This window comes from Pelophylax lessonae (assembly GCF_965119305.1).
Source record: "Pelophylax lessonae genome assembly, chromosome: 11".
NCBI classification, from domain to species: Eukaryota; Metazoa; Chordata; class Amphibia; order Anura; family Ranidae; genus Pelophylax; species Pelophylax lessonae.
In genome coordinates, this window is record NC_138778.1 from 222,929,120 (window position 1) to 222,945,198 (window position 16,079).

Here is a 16,079-nt window from a genome sequence, read left to right on the forward strand (position 1 = left end):
TGTGATTGGCCAAAGCATACAGGACAGGTGCATGCTTTTGCCAATCATTGGCAATCCCGCCGAACGGCCCTTTTGTTCGTGTGTTCAGAAAACACACGAACACCTGATGTTTGAGTCGAACTTACATTCGTCTCAAACATCAAGCTCATCACTAGTTGCTATTCTTTCCCTAATGTAACCAAAATTAAAAATAGTTTTGGCTTTAGATACACCCTATTAGTGATCAACTACGCATTAATCTCACCCATGCCATAACATCGATTTCTTCTACTTAGTACCCAACACTGCTTTACATATTGCTCTGTAGAAAATAATAATGGACCGACATCAAGAATTGCTGACTGTGCTCCCACCCTGAGCATTTGCCTTTAATACTTAGGTCATAATGGTGACATAGAGACCAGCGTCCACAAATAGTCCGTTTGTAAACAGAAGGAAACGGTACAATCGAGGTGGTGACAGGGGGGCGGTATGCGATGACTAATACAGTTTAATAGAAGGAAATTCTTCTTTCAAACAATGTTCAGCAAAATAAACAAACAGTCGCTGATCTAGATGTGAGCACACCAGAAACTGCTCGGCTTTACGTAACCGAAGGAGAACGCTCTGACCTTGGCGGTCCTCGGATCATAATCAATTCATAATATTAGTTTTCAGGTGGCACTGATTTCATGCATTACAGTCTATTGCTAATCAATCTGAAAATGCAAATAAGGTTTTTCACTGTTAAAAAAATCTGATAGCTATAAAGTGGCCCAAAACGAACCTGTCATGGGACTGATATTTAATTGATCTGATTGATATAAGTATGTGTATATTAGCCATGTGCCAATGCCATTTTTTTTTTTTTTTTAAGTACCGATACTTTTTTTAGTACCCGCCAATTCCAATTACCAATACCTGCCTCAACTGTTTTGTTTACACTTCAACTGTCAGCAATGGTACTAAGCATTGAAAAGTTATTTACAAATTAATTACATTTTTTTTTTTTTTTGCGCTTCTTTTAATGTGAATTGTCTAAATTATATGTTAAAGGTGTAAAAATATTAACGAACCAAGCTAACAAAAAAAAAAAGTAGTTTTAAATATTAATAATTTATAAAATAGAAGTGAACAAAAAAAATCAGCAGGAAAGTAATAATGAAATGGAGGAGAATAAGAGAATAAGAGTTAATTAAGGCTGATTAGAGTAAATTAAGGGCTAGTAGGGGGTTAAACATAAATCATTCAATCAAAAAATAAAAAATATATATATATATATATATATATATATATATATATATATATATATATATAATTTATTTATTTTATTTTTTTTAACTTGACAGGTTGCTTTAAACTGCCTTCATCTGCAGATCGAAGTTCATCCCTTTGATCTGTAGATGAATAAACAGAAAGATACAAAAAGAAACAATGTTCTTTCTATCTTTCTGTTTCAGCGGCTGATCAATGTTGTTAATAAACATTGCCCGGCTGCTTTTTTTTTTTCCTCCTTTGACCGCTCCAATTGCCGGGACTTTTTTACACTTCAGCTGTAAACAGGGGAGCCCCAATGACAGCTAAATGAGTCATCAGTTATTAAGAATGCGGTAGCCCTGCTCCCTAGCAACTGATAATTTCTGTCTTTTTTTTTTTTTTTTACATTTCAGAAGTCAGTGGGGGAATCTCGCTGGCAGCTGAGAGAAACGAGCCTGAAAGTATCAGTTTCCTGAGCATTTGCAAGAGTACTGATACCCGTAGTATCGGCACCAATACTGGTATCGGTGCAACCCTAGTGTATATCTATTAGCCATATAAAAGTCTAAAGCAGTGGTCTCCAAACTGAGGCCCGTGGGTCAGATGCAGCTCTTTGCTTGCCTTTATCCGGCCCTTGGGACACTGTTCCTCTCACTGATATAGGGCACTTTTCATCTCACTGACAACAATAAGGCACCATTCCTTTCACTGACACCAACAGTGAGGCAGTATTACTTCAACTGACACCAATAATGGAGCATTATTCCGTCCCCTGACACCAATGATGGAGCATCAATTCCTTCCAGTGACCCCAACAATGGGGCATAATTCCTTACACTGATATAAATGATTGTGCCCTTTTTTTCCCCACTAACAATGATGGTGTACTTCCTTCCACTAACACCAACAATGGGATATCTTCCACTGACTTCATCGATGGGGTACTTTTACTCCTACCAAGATAAACAATTGGGCACTATTCCTTCCACTAAAAGCAACAATGGGATATTATTCCTCCCACTAATGCCAACGATGGCCCACTATTCCTCCTCCCAATGACCATAGGCAGTATGTACATTTGGCCTCACAAAATCTGAAGGCCATGACTGTCACCAGTGGGAGAATAAAATGTACATACTGCCTATGGAGAAGGTATGGAGACCGATGACCCAAAGTTTCCTTTTAACTTTAGTTATTATGGAATCTTCAATGTGTATGTTTTTATTTTTTTAGTTAAGAATTTTACCAAGTTTGCAGTATTCACTAGGTCAGCATGACTGCTCTATGCATATGGTAAGTTTGGCTGGTGACTTTACCGTTAAGTATAAGGATTGTCAACTGGCCGCTCCCTGTTATACGGGAGCCCCTAGGACTCTTCCAATAACATATCAGGTATGTAGGAAAGAAAATACAACCTAAATGGAAAATTCGAGAAGTAGTTTATTGGCCGTACCTGAACTGAAGTCAACACGCTCTGAAGGTAGTAGGGGCTCCTCTTTATCAGGGCCTAGAGGATGTTGGATTAAAGGGGATCCAGACTACAGGAGGTTTATCTCTTAAATGAGTCGTTTTGCAAAATGTCTGAAGTCTGCTTCAGTCGCTGGGTTAGCAGCTTATTGTGGGGATACCACCAATAAACCTACATTTGGACTTGAGCATTTATGTTACATATATATATATATATATATATATATACCCCCAGCTACATCACCAACCTAATCTGCAGATATCGCCCAAATTGTCCTCTCCATTCCTCCCAGGACCTCCTGCTTTCTAGCTCTGTTGTTACCTCCTCCCACACTTGCCTCCTGGACTTTTCCAGAGCCCCTTCCTTCCTCTAGAACTCCCTGTGTCCGGTCAGCTCCTACCCTGTCCGCCTTTAGGCGATCCTTGAAAACGCACTTATTCAGGTAAGCCTACTCCACCTCCACCTAAAAAGGAAAGACAAGAAGAGCGCCTCTAAGTTTAGTAGTATTTATTGGACATTCAGAACCTCTCCCATCAGACATTGTGTCACTTGTCAAGAGACACTTGAAAAAAGGACGTGCATGCCCAGTGGGGCCGTCGTACGCATGTTCTGAAACACGTTGTGTTCCCCTTCCGCCTTCTACGTTGCGTTCCAGGCTGCTTTTACAGTCAGCCGATCCGGAAGACGTTTGAGTGCCGATCTCTTCTCGTCTCCAACTACCATCTCGGCCTCGATCCTGGATCACGGTCACACTGCGCTACGCCTACCATCAGATCCTTTTCCATTAGATGAGCCTTGGTTTTACTATATCCACGTGAGTGTGCATTTGTTTACTCTGAATGTCCAATAAATACTACTGCACTTAAAGGTGTTCTTCTTGTCTCTAATTTTACGTTAACTTACAGAGTCAACTTCACTCTACTGAAGAGCCTGCCCTTGCTGCTTGCTACCTGCCAGTCCATTTTGAGTTTACTCATCCCTCCTCTATGGACTATTTATGGACTAAGTTTTACCTATAGATATTTGTTATTGCCTTCCCTTGTCTTCTACCTTGAGTGACAATACTAACCCTTAATTTCCACCTCCACCAAAGACCTTTTGTACCCCCCGCCCCTTCCTTTTAGATTGTAAGCTCCACGAGCAGGGCCCTCCTATTACTTTTGTATTGAACTGTATTGTAACTTGTGCTGTCCCCCTTTTTATTGTAAAGTGCTGCGTAAACTGTTGGCGCTGTATAAATCCTGTAGAATAGTAATAATATATCTGAAAAGTCACCAATTGTTCATGATGAGACAGAAATTCACAAAGGCCAACCACACCCTACCAAATGTCTTCATGGAACATGACCACGTAGAGAATAACATGTGAGGGTCAGTAAGGAACCCATTTTTCAACACACCAGTGCAAAGTCTTGTAGACGTGTAATCCATGGTAGGCTGTTTCTTTTTTTTAAAATGGATCGAACAGCAAACACATGGGTATAGAAGGCCCATGGACATCCCTGTCTGCAAGAATTGGTTGGATTGGAAAAGCTCACCTCAGGACTGTAACCCCTAAGATAAACTGTTCCAGCACTGTCCATCTATTGTCCTCACCTTTGTCCATTCACAAGGGCAGAAACGTGGCCAAATCCAACATTTTTGTCTGCAGCAGCCCCACACAATTGCTGTGCCTGGAGTGGAACATGTCATGCATACCTCCCACCCCCTCTCAGAGGTCTATGTGTGGCCTTGTTATAAAAATAGGACAATACATTGATTTAACATAAGTCCCTGTGCTGGCCTCCGGTAGAATTAATGCAAGGGTTATATCAGTGAAATGAATCAGTAGAGTACGCAAGTTCATCACTCTACAGCAGCCACTGCACAATACGCTTTATACTTTCACCCTATACTTCCTCTCATGAGATTATGTAGCATTCACTCATCATTGTTCTACTTTCCGCTAACAATGACCTTAGGAAATCTCTACAAGCCCAATCTGTACAGAAAGTAACAACACAGTGGTGTTGATTTACTAAAACTGGAGAGTGCGAAATCTGGTGCAGCTGTTCATGGTAGCCAATCAGCTTCTAACTTTAGCTTGTTCTGTAAAGCCCCTTTCACGCGGGTTTTTCTGCCTGGCGCACTCCGTTTTGCTCAGCGGGGGATCAATCCACCAATCCCCATTGAGCAGGCAGATGATAGGCCCGTCTCCACTCACTGTGCAGAGACGTAGCTGTCAGATCCCTGCTCTCCTCTATGGGAGATCGGATGAAAATGGACCGCATTTCCGTTTTCATCTGATCCTCCAGACGGATGGAAAATAGGGTCTCTAGCTGTCTGGATTTCACGGACAGGATCGGATCGGATAGCAGCGGGTGTCAGCAGACATGTCACCGCTGACATCCGCCGCTCCATAGAGGTGCATGGAGCATTCGATCCGATCCGCCTGAAAAACTGACAGGTGGACCTTATTGAGAAGCCCATGTGAAAGGGGCCTAAGCTTTGGCAATAAAATTTGGAAGCTGGTTGGTTTCTATGCAAAGCTGCACCAAATTCTGCACTCTCTAGTTTTAGTAAATCAATCCCAATGTATACCGTGTAGATCTAATGTAAGATATGGGGGACCGATGGAAATCTGAACTCTAGGCAGTGGCACAAATTATTACCATGGGAAAAAAGGGTTCTAGCCCTGAGCTCTTCAACCTAATCAACTATTGATTAGGTGAGTGTCAGGATCGAAGTAGCAGAGCCTGACGTGTAGAGGGATTTCTCACCTGATAGAGAGCCCAGAATGCTATGTGAAATCCGGGGACGGGGATGCCGACAGGACACCTTAGCGGAAGACACAGGTTCACCTGAGGTGCGGAGTCCTCAGGATTCCCCAGCCAGGCGAAGAGCAGGTCAAAGTCCAATAGCGTATAGACAGATCAGGGTAAGGCAAAAACGTAGTCAAGATGAGCCAGGGTCAGGGTGGGCAGCAGGCAATCAAGTTCAAAGGTAAGCCGGGTCCGATGATCAAGAAACAGCAGGTACGGGCACAGGAGACACAGGAAAGCTGAAGATCAAAATCCGTTGACAGGGATGCCGACATGACACCTTAGCGGAAGACACAGATTCACCTGAGGTGCGAAGTCTAAGTGCTAGCCGGTGTTCCCCAGGGCTCCTGATGGTGGAGACGGATTTGGCTGCGTGCTTGCACCAGGTCGCGGTCCTCCGGATTCCCCAGCCAGGCGAAGAGCAGGTCAAAGTCCAATAGCGCATAGACAGATCAGGGTAAGGCAAAAACGTAGTCAAGACGAGCCGGGGTCAGGGTGGGCAGCAGGCAATCAAGTTCAAAGGTAAGCCCAGTCCGATGATCAAGAAACATCAGGTATGGGCACAGGAGACACAGGAAAGCTGAAGATCAAACAGCAAAGACTCAGTTGAGGCTGCTGCATTTAAATAAGCCGTTTGGCGCCAATGGTAATATAAGCGTGCATGCGCACACGTGTTCGCAAACGTGAGAGCGCTACGTGAGAGCGCCTCTGCGTATGCGCATGCGCATTGGCCTTCGCCGATTTGCAGCAGGAAGGTTACCAGAGCGCCTGCGCACAGCAGCAAAACCCCTGACAGTGAGGTTCACTGGGTTCAGCTGCTCTCCCAACAAAAACTGCCAACAAGGTCTATGCTGCAATCTGTAGTGGAACCGCTTGCAGTGAGACGGTTTTCTGTTTCAATGGTTTTTATTGATGTTTTCAAGACGGAAAAACCTATAAGAGCTTTATCAATATTACATAGATCTGCATCATCATACAATGTACATTTTGGGGGGGGGGGGGGTATTTTGCCATTTTCTAACCTGCACTTCTATTACTGCAAATTACTCAACAATCCATATCAAAGAAAAAGAAGAAACAGAATAACATTCCTGTAACAAAAGGTAGCTGTCAGTTTCCCCGTCGCTCCTCTAAAAACTATGAGGAGGAGAGAGGGAGGACCATATTCATATGGCCATAGGGCCGATGTCCTCTTTCCCAACTATGGTGGAATCAAAGAGATCTGGTACGACTAACCATAAAGTATGCCCCTGAACGGGGAGCCGTGGCCACCCCTTCAGTGTTTCGTTCATTTCTATGAGTTAAGCAATGTCTGTCTCCCCTGGTTCAACAGGGAGAGTATAAGGAAAGGAGTAAACAAAGAGAAAGAAGAGAGATTACTAAGAGGAAGAAGATGCACTCCATGATATGAACCCCTCTGATTCCTGGCAACTTACAAGGGGTCAGACAAGTATTTGACCCAGGGTTCCCAGACTCTATCAAACATAGCTTGTTTGTCTAGTATGATTGCTGAAAGGCGTGTGAGACGGTTTTCTAAGGGGCGTATATGTGTTTGTCTATATGTAATATATATATATATATATATATATATATATGTGTGTGTGTGTATGTATATATATATATATATATATATATATATATATATATATATATATATATATATATATATATATATATATATATGTATGTATATGTGCATATATATATGGACATGTATGGACCGCTCAGGATGTGTGTATGTGTGTGTGTATATATATATATATATATATATATACACACACTTATGCCCCCTACAAATCCGTCTCACAGCAAGGGATTAATGCCCCCTCCTATGACTCTGAGCCGAGGTCTGCTATTAAGGAGATGGAGAAGTGCTATTGAGCATGCCTGAAAAAGGAGGCCATGCCTCCGGCAACGCATTACAGTATCCATAGCTTGTGTTCAGTGACCCCCCCTCGGCACATTGGTTGGTCCGGGGTTTACAGCCACCTTGGCTCCACATTTCACCAACACAGGTGCCAGTGCTTGAGTGCCTCCATCCCAACTCCCGCGGCAGCCCTTGGCTGAGAGCCCCAGGCTGCAGTCGGGAGCACATGGTGGCGCAGCCATTCGGCTGGGTTGATGGGATCACACTGGCTCCATTTCATCTGTGACAGGTGTGTTGGTCACTGGAACCATGTGAGTGCATCTCAATATTTTGTCTTATTGTGTCAAAATAAAGGAGATTTTACACTAGGGGAGCGCTTCCCTTGACTTTTCCCCGAAAAAAATTATTAATGCTCTGTATTCCTTAATAAATCATTAAATGTATTTATTGAATATGACCTAGTATTAGCCTCTTGCAGTCTCTGTACAGCAAAGATTGAACAGAGAGGAAGAAGCAGCACAAGGAGCCAATCAGTTCATGTGCTTCATAAGAAGCATGTTAATAGGAGGAGAAAGAATTGGAGATGAGCTCATCACTGTGCTGCCTCTCTTTCACTGTCCAGTCACAGGCTGGGGGTGGGTCCATGACAGCCTGTGCTCAAGTGGGTTGAATGATGCTGGCTGTCACTCAACCTTGAAGACTGAGGACTTTAGTGGTGGAAAAGAAGTACTAAAGTGTATAACTCTGGATTGCAGGTAAGTATTATGGCAAAACCTGCTTTTATTTTATCTTTTAATTCGTGATCGACCAATTATCGGGAGGGCCGATATGCACTTTGCCCGATATATCGAAATCGGCCTTTTGATTTACCGATATTGCCGATATTTCGGGAAAGTGCTTGTACCGAGGTGATGCCTGCAGCTAGAGGCATCACCCCAGTACCGGTGTCCATAGCCGCTTGGCTATCATTCCAAGGAGCGGGAGGCGACGTCCCCCCCCCTTCCGCGGTTCGCCCGGGTCTCCTGTCCCACCGGGAGACCCGGGCATCCTACCTTCACCGCTGCCGTCTGACCGGGTCTCCATCTGCACCGCCGCCGTCTGACCGAGTCTCCATTTCTTTGAATTTGGCGCCACCGAGGACCCTGAAGTTGGCATTTTTGAATGCTTTTAAGTGCAGAGGAGGGGTTTGGGGTCTTTTAGACCCCCAGATCCCTCCACCACAGTACCTGCAGACGTTAAAAAAAATAAAATACATTTTTTCTTTTTAATGTCCGAAAATATTGGCCAATATCAGCCAATACCGATATCCAATGACAAAATATCGGTATCGGCGGTAAAAAAAACGATATCCGTCGATCAATACTTTTAACATTTTTTGACTGCATCTCTACTATTACATATCTTTTTTAATCCAGCTTCTAAGAATATCATACCATTGCTTAATACATTAAGTTGCATCCTTTAGATTGTAAGTTCTCACAAGCAGGGCCTGCCTAACCTTCCTGTCTTAAATTGTACGGTCTCCCTTTATTTTGAAAAGCACTGTCCAAACTGTTGGTGCTATAGACTGTAAATCCTGAATAATATATTTAATGTCCCAGTTTCTCTTCTCTCTGCATTTCTTTGCTTTTTTTTTTGTTTTTTTTTTAGTGTCAGAAGAGAAGTATGGGTTTTTGTTTTTAAATCATACTTACCTAGGTGGATGCTGCATCTGTCCCCCCCCCCCCCCCCCGACTCAAAGACTGAGAACCGAGTGATCAAACACCGCCGATCACTCGGTTCTCAGAGCTCCCGGGGCAGAGAGCTGGTGACTGTCAGTCGCTGCTGTCTGCGCTGCCCCCTCCCATGGTGACTGGAGCGCTGGGCTGTGGAGAGGGCGGGGGCGGCCGGTTTAGGCTCTCGGAGGCTGAGCGGGTGCTGGTCCAGGCATGTGGGCGGATCCCAGCCATATGGTCATGATCATTCCCGAGCCTGGACCGGCCCGGTGACGTCAGCCGAAGCAGGCTTCAGCCCGCTGTCTGCTGAAAACAGGTCACAGGAGTCCAGAACAAACTGCCAAACAACCAAACGAGCTTTCCCTGTACTTCTCCTTTGACTATACAGTCTTCCTTTATTTTGAAAAGCATTGTCCAAACTGTTGGTGTTATAGAGCAGTGATGGTGAACCTTGGCCCCCCAGATGTTTTGGAACTACATTTCCCATGATGCTCATGCACTCTGCAGTGTAGTTGAGCATCATGGGAAATGTAGTTCCAAAACATCTGGGGTGCCAAGGTTTGCCATCACTGCTATAGACTTTAAATCCTGTATAAAAATAATAAGAATATTATAATAATGTCCCTGTTCATCCTCTCTGCATTTTTTTTTCTTTTTTTGTGTTGATCGGACTTGGGAACGGTTGGAACCTCTGATGCCTATGTGCCTGTGTTAACTGTGCTGCAAACATAAGAGTGAAAGCCTTGGAGACATTTGTATTCAGTGTTCTCCGTACAATACTGGGGTATATGTATGAGCCATATAAATGTATATTAATAATAGTGCGGGACTGTACTCTGGAATATTAGAGTGTAAGCTCCTGCGATGCAGAGACTGATGTGACTGGTTAAGTGCTGTGAAATACCGAAAAGCATGTCAGATCAGTATGCATACAATGCTGATTATGTAACTATTCTCATTTCAGGCCGTATTCTCCTCTGTGTTCTACTTTGCCTCAGTTCCCCTCTATCAAGGATTCCTCATTATTGGGTAAGTACAGGATTATCTGAGCTTCACCGTTTCCCGATGAACTGTAAGATCATTCTAACCAATGCATTGCTAGGTGTTGCCAGCTGGAAACCATGTCCTTTATTGCAATGTCACTAATTTCCTCTTTACTGGCTGGAGAAATAAAAGTTAAAGTCGATGTAAACCTCAGACATGAAATATGAACAAAGCATATCCCTAGTGATTACTCGTCTCAGTCCAGCGCACTAATGGCGCTTTTCCACTGCATAGAACCGTACCGGCTCGGCACGCTTTTGTGCTTTTCCACTGCGGTACCGCATGGTATAGGGTCGGAACGGTTCGGTACGGTACGGTATAGGTTTGCTTTTCTACTGCATGGAACTGAACGGTACGGTACGGTACGGCTCTGAAAAAACAGTACCTACTCGATTGTGGTTCCAACAGGTACCAAACTGGTACCATATCCCACAATCCTTTGCATGCAGTCACTACTAGCCACTGATTGGTCAGAGAATCACACCCACCCCGTTGTTATCCCACCCACTTAACTTTAGTACTACTTTAGTGGAAAAGCAAACCTATACCGTACTGTACCGAACCGTTCTGACACTATACCATGCGGTACCGCAGTGGAAAAGCAAACCGGGCCAAGTAGGGCCGAGTAGAGCCGAGCCGGTACTAGCCGGTACTTGCAGTGGAAAAGTGCCATTAGTGTAATTTCTGTCTGCTGCCTCTTTCCTCTGCTATCAGCAAGAGTCACTCCTGACAAGTTTTCCTGACACCAAGAGAAAAAAGGTGATAAGAGAGTAACTTCAACTCTCTATCCCATTTTCTGAATGCTCAGACAAACTGTACAAATTATAAACTTTGAATGGCTGTAGAGGAGAGAGGGCTGCAGATAGACAGGTACAACGTATGTAGGAGGATTTGTTTTATCTCTGTGTATCACCTGCGGCCAGTCACTTCACTGGGTATATGGAAGGGTTAACAACCATTTTAAGAGAAATGGTTTGGTCTGGTGCTGCTGAGTGGTAGTGTTAGCATTAGTAGTATTTTATCTCATGATCATTTTCTCTTCAGCACAGTCAGTTCACAAACATAGATATTTATTTTCATGAAATAGATATTTATTTAATAAAAAAAAGCCTTTTTTTTTTTTTTTTTTAATGGATTCCTATTTTCACCCCACGTCCAATGGATTCTTTTCCCCTTAGCCACAGACAAATGGTAATTCAATAGGTTCAAAATGAACCGGCGATATTTCAATCTGCATGTGGTCCTCTCTCCCTATTCGACAGAAGTCACACATTAGATCGACTTGCTGAATGGACAAGCTAGAAAACTTTTTGTTGATCATCAGCTGCAGCCCCAGCTTTGTGTATTCTGAAAGCGTTGGTTCCCACTGTCAGAATACAATGTCCTGAAAGGGTGGGGAACCTTTTATCCACCTTATTTGTGTGGATAGAGAAATCTGTCATTTGTTTTTTTTTCATTCAGCTTACTTTCTGGGGTCAGCTTAACCACTTCCTGACCGTGCTATAGTCGATTGATGGCTACAACACGGTCGGCCAGTTCTGGAAAGGCGTCGTATGACGTCCTCCCATGATCGCGCGTGCCTGCTGCGTTCTGTGATCGATGTGTTCTTAGGACACAGCTGATCACAGATCGGGGTAAAGGGCCAATCACAGCGGCCCTTTACCACATGATCAGCTGAACAAGCTGGTTATCGGCATTCGTTTCCTCATGCTGACAGCGTGGGGAGAAGAGAGCTGGTAACCGGCTTGTGGGAGAGGGACATCTTCACGAATAATATTATTATTATTATTTTTTATTATTATATTATATATATTATATATAGATATATATTATTATTATATTATAATAATATTATTATAATATTTTATTTTTTATAATTTATATATAGATGTATTATATAATATATATATATATATATATATATATATATATATATATATATATATATATATATATATATATATATATATATAATAAAATATCTATATATATTGTATACATACTGTATATATAATAATATATATATATATTATATTATAATAATATTATTATATTATTTATATTATTTTTTATTATTATAATTATTAGTGTTCTGATTATTTTTACACAGTGTGGAGGATTAACCCCTTAGGTTCTACAGTGGGTATAAAAAGTATGCTTTACTGCATATACAGACTGATTTTACTGTTGTGGGTTTAGTAACACTTTCACACCACTATGCCATACATATTTGTCCATGGGGGAGTGAGGTTTCTGTACTTTTACCACGGGCAGACTGGCAACTTTTGGCCCAGCTGGCATGTACAAAGGCCCATGGTGCAGCGACTCGGACCCCCCTCCCACTCTCCCTCTTCCCATCCTCCTCCTGACCCTCATTCCAGGCTGAAGCCCTGCTCCAGGTACTCTCTACTCACCGGCTGAATCCAGGTTCCCAACCTGGCCAGCAGGGGGCGGTTGGGGGGAGCTGGGACCGCTCGGTTGGGGCTGGCCAGGGGAGGAGAGTGTCCAGTGGGGCATAGAACCGGCCTCTGCTCAGACAGTTTACACCATCCGTGCTGGGGAGGGAGGCCTGCACTCTGTTCTTGTATTCAATCCGCACTCAGTAGGTCAGTCAGTGGTGGGGACTTTTTACTTCTCTTTATCAGGAATTCTTTAGGCATGTCTGAGGCAGAAGCGGTGCAGCCTTTTTACAGGACATCAGAGCAGCCTAGGGGGCAATTGCCCCCCCCCCCCACCTCCTGGCCCAGTCCTCCCCTGACTTTTACAGACAGCTTCTGGTCTCTGTTTATGATTGGAAGCAGGCGGGTGGACTCCCAATCATATGACCGCTGTGACAGCCAATCACAGTGATTATTAGATTGAGAAGTCTGTTTTGCGACCCAATACCGGAGGTTAAATACTTAGAGGTTCTTCAGCCTTTTAGGAAAAAAAATAATCTGCAGCTACAAATTTTGTAGCTGAGGAATTTTAATAAAAGGACACGTACCTTTCCAGAGATCCAACGCCGTCCTCACCCAGGCTGGTACCTCACCAGTTTTGGGATCCCTGGTGGGAAGTTAATGTGGGAAGCCGGCTGTGGCTTCTTGCAGCTTCACAGCCGGCTTCCCACTTTGCATCAGCAAGCCATGCTTTGCTGTGTGAATAGTATAGCAGCCTGCTGGGACCTGTGGCATGCCCCAGAGAGCTGAGGGCAGGGAAGAGGGGGACTGAACTTTCGGTAGAATCGCCTAGGCAATCTGACGGAAGCTTTAAGTATTTCCTCATCAGATTCAGACTTCCAGGGTAGGTCTGCAGGTAATGGCTGTAAATAAGAGAAATAAACACTGTTTCTCAGTAAGAACACATCAATAAACTAAAGTATGTGGACAGCCCACCAAATGATTGAGTTCAGGTGTTTCCTCTCAAGGGTACAGCATACAACTTTTTAGGTAATTGTGCATTTCCAACCCTGTGGTAACAGCTTGGGGGGGATTACCCTTCTCTGTTCCAGCATCACTTTGACCATGCCCACAAGGCCAGCTCCATAAAGACATGGCTTGATGAGCTTGGTGTGCAGATATTTGAGTGGCCTGTACAAAGCCCTGACCTCAACCCTACTGAACACCGTTGGGATGAATCGGGACACTGATTGTGAGCCAAATTTTCTCATCCAAAATCAGTACTGGACCTCACAAGTGGGCACAAATTCCCACATAAATTCAAAATCTGAAATTTGCAGAAAGCCTTATAAGAAGAGTGACGGCTGTTATACCCACAAAGAGAGGCCAGTTCCATAATAATGCCCATGGTTGTGGAGGAATGGGATGCCCAATAAGCTCCTTATAGGTCTGATAGCTGTGTGTTCACAAACTTTTGGCCATATAGCGTACATAGTAGGGATAGACCGATTATCGGGGGGCCGATATGCACTTTCCCCGATTTATATCGGTAATTGCCCCGGAACTGGCCGATATTGCCGATATTTTTGTGACGTCATTCTTCCTTCTTAGGCCGCCTCCCTTGCCTTAGACAGCCTCGTCTGGAGTCAAAACTAGTCTCGCGGAAGTGTATCACAGCCATACACCCACCCACAGCAGCCCGGTGCCAGCCAGCCACCCACATTCACAGGCCCTGTACCAGCCAGCCACAGGTACTATACCAGCGAGCCAGCCACCCACAGGCCCTGTATCAGCCAGCCACCCACAGGCACAGTCCCACCTGCCAGCCACCCACAGCCCCTGTGCCAGCCAGAAACCCAACACAGAGTGCCAGCCAGTCAGCCACCCACCGCAGGGTGCTAGACAGCCACCCACAGACAGGATGCCAGACAGCCAGCCACCCACAGGCCCTGTGCCAGCCACCCACAGGCCCTGTGCCAGCCAGCCACCCACAGGCCCTTTGCCAGCCACCCACCTACCACAGGGTGCCAGCCACCCACCATAGGGTGTTAGCAAGCCAGCCATTAAGCATTAAACAAAAATTAACATGTTGAGTACCAGATTTGTGTCAAAAATTGTCTTTATTTTTCAAAACTTTAAATGTACAAAATATCGACTGATACTGATGCATTGTGACGAAAATATTGGTATCGGCCCTGAAAAAAACATATCGGTCTATCCCTAGTACATAGTACCCTTAGCGAGCAAGCCCAAAGCCAAAGAAAATGCTAAATATGAAACCATGCTAATTAATAAAATAACAGTTAATGTAAACCCAGATCTTAACGTTTATTTTCACCGTAAGTCTAGAGTGATGAGAAACACTCTCATCCTTCTCTTTGATAATTGTTGAACCCTTTTTTGGCAGCACTAACATGGCTGGGAAGTGAATGAATTGGTGCCGAGTATTTTTTTTTTTTTTATGTAAAGAAAATTCTTTTTATGTCCAACATTTAATCGGGAAGGAGTTTGAAGGCCATAAAAGGATTAATTGCTTACTAATTTCATATCTCTTTATTCCACCCTTCCTGACCGGCCTTGTACAGTATCACAGTTCGTGGCGAGGCCAGTCCACCCTGCCTACTTCTTTCAAAGAGCGCAGGCCTTTGAATCCACAGTCCCTAGGGACTTTCGTGATGTAATCAGGATAAAGAATGGGCCTTTGCCTTAACCCTCCCCAGCTCACGCCGCTATTGTGCTGTGGGATTTCTGTCAGGAAAAGCCACACATGTGAGTCACACAAGGCAAGAAAAGATTTCATATCTGAATTTTTTTGTAATCAGATTTTATCTTTTATAATCAAGGTTTGTGCAGGATCGGAGTCATGAACCCGTGCCTGGCCCTTGCTCATGAACATGAGTTCACTACAAGTTTCTTCCTCATTTGGATCCATGTTATATTTGAATACAAAATTCCGTCGTGTGGATGTTTTGAATAATAAACCACGATGTCCAAAAAATCCAACTCTATGCAACATTCTGCTGTGGAAATGGAGATTTAATTTTAGGTTACTGACAATTTCTCGGCAGTTTAATAAGCAGGATTCATTCTTTCTGGAATCGAATCTTCCTTCCAAGGGGAATGTTTTGCAGTGAAAAGAGATCCCTTTACTCACCTTATTCTTTTCACCTCACTCTGTTATGAATAAGCACGTGATTTGAGTGTGAAACGCGTCAACTGTTTGTCCTGTCCTGCTCTCCTGATTGTGAAAACCTTAAAGAATTTGTTTTGCATCAGCTCTGTGTTGGGGTGCGGCCATTTACTCCTATGCTCTTCACCTTTTATAAGGTCCTTGTTCAGGTATTCTGTTAAATGGTGACAATGCTGTCCTTGTCACTAAAGTGTTCTCCATCATTGTCACATGGTCAACATGGTCTTCCAGTGGAGTCATGGCCCACTGTTGTCACCACCCTGAAAATGCCATGCGCTTATTGCTGGAATGCCTAAAACCAATATTTTCTTCTCTACTATTGAGGGATACACAGGAAGTATTTTACCTTCGGGTTATAGTCAGTGGTGTATTTTGGTTTTG

At 43.7% G+C, this 16,079-nt stretch overlaps 1 protein-coding gene across 1 annotated transcript in view; it reads left to right on the top strand.

Moving 5' to 3' along the window:
* The window catches only part of ATP9A (ATPase phospholipid transporting 9A (putative)), a 224,871-nt gene that overhangs the window by 176,340 nt on the left and 32,452 nt on the right, over positions 1 to 16,079 (top strand). The window contains exon 24 of the mRNA XM_082272178.1: positions 10,051 to 10,115. Within this exon, the coding sequence (XP_082128304.1) occupies positions 10,051 to 10,115 (65 nt within the window). The remainder of the gene's footprint in view (positions 1 to 10,050; positions 10,116 to 16,079) is intronic.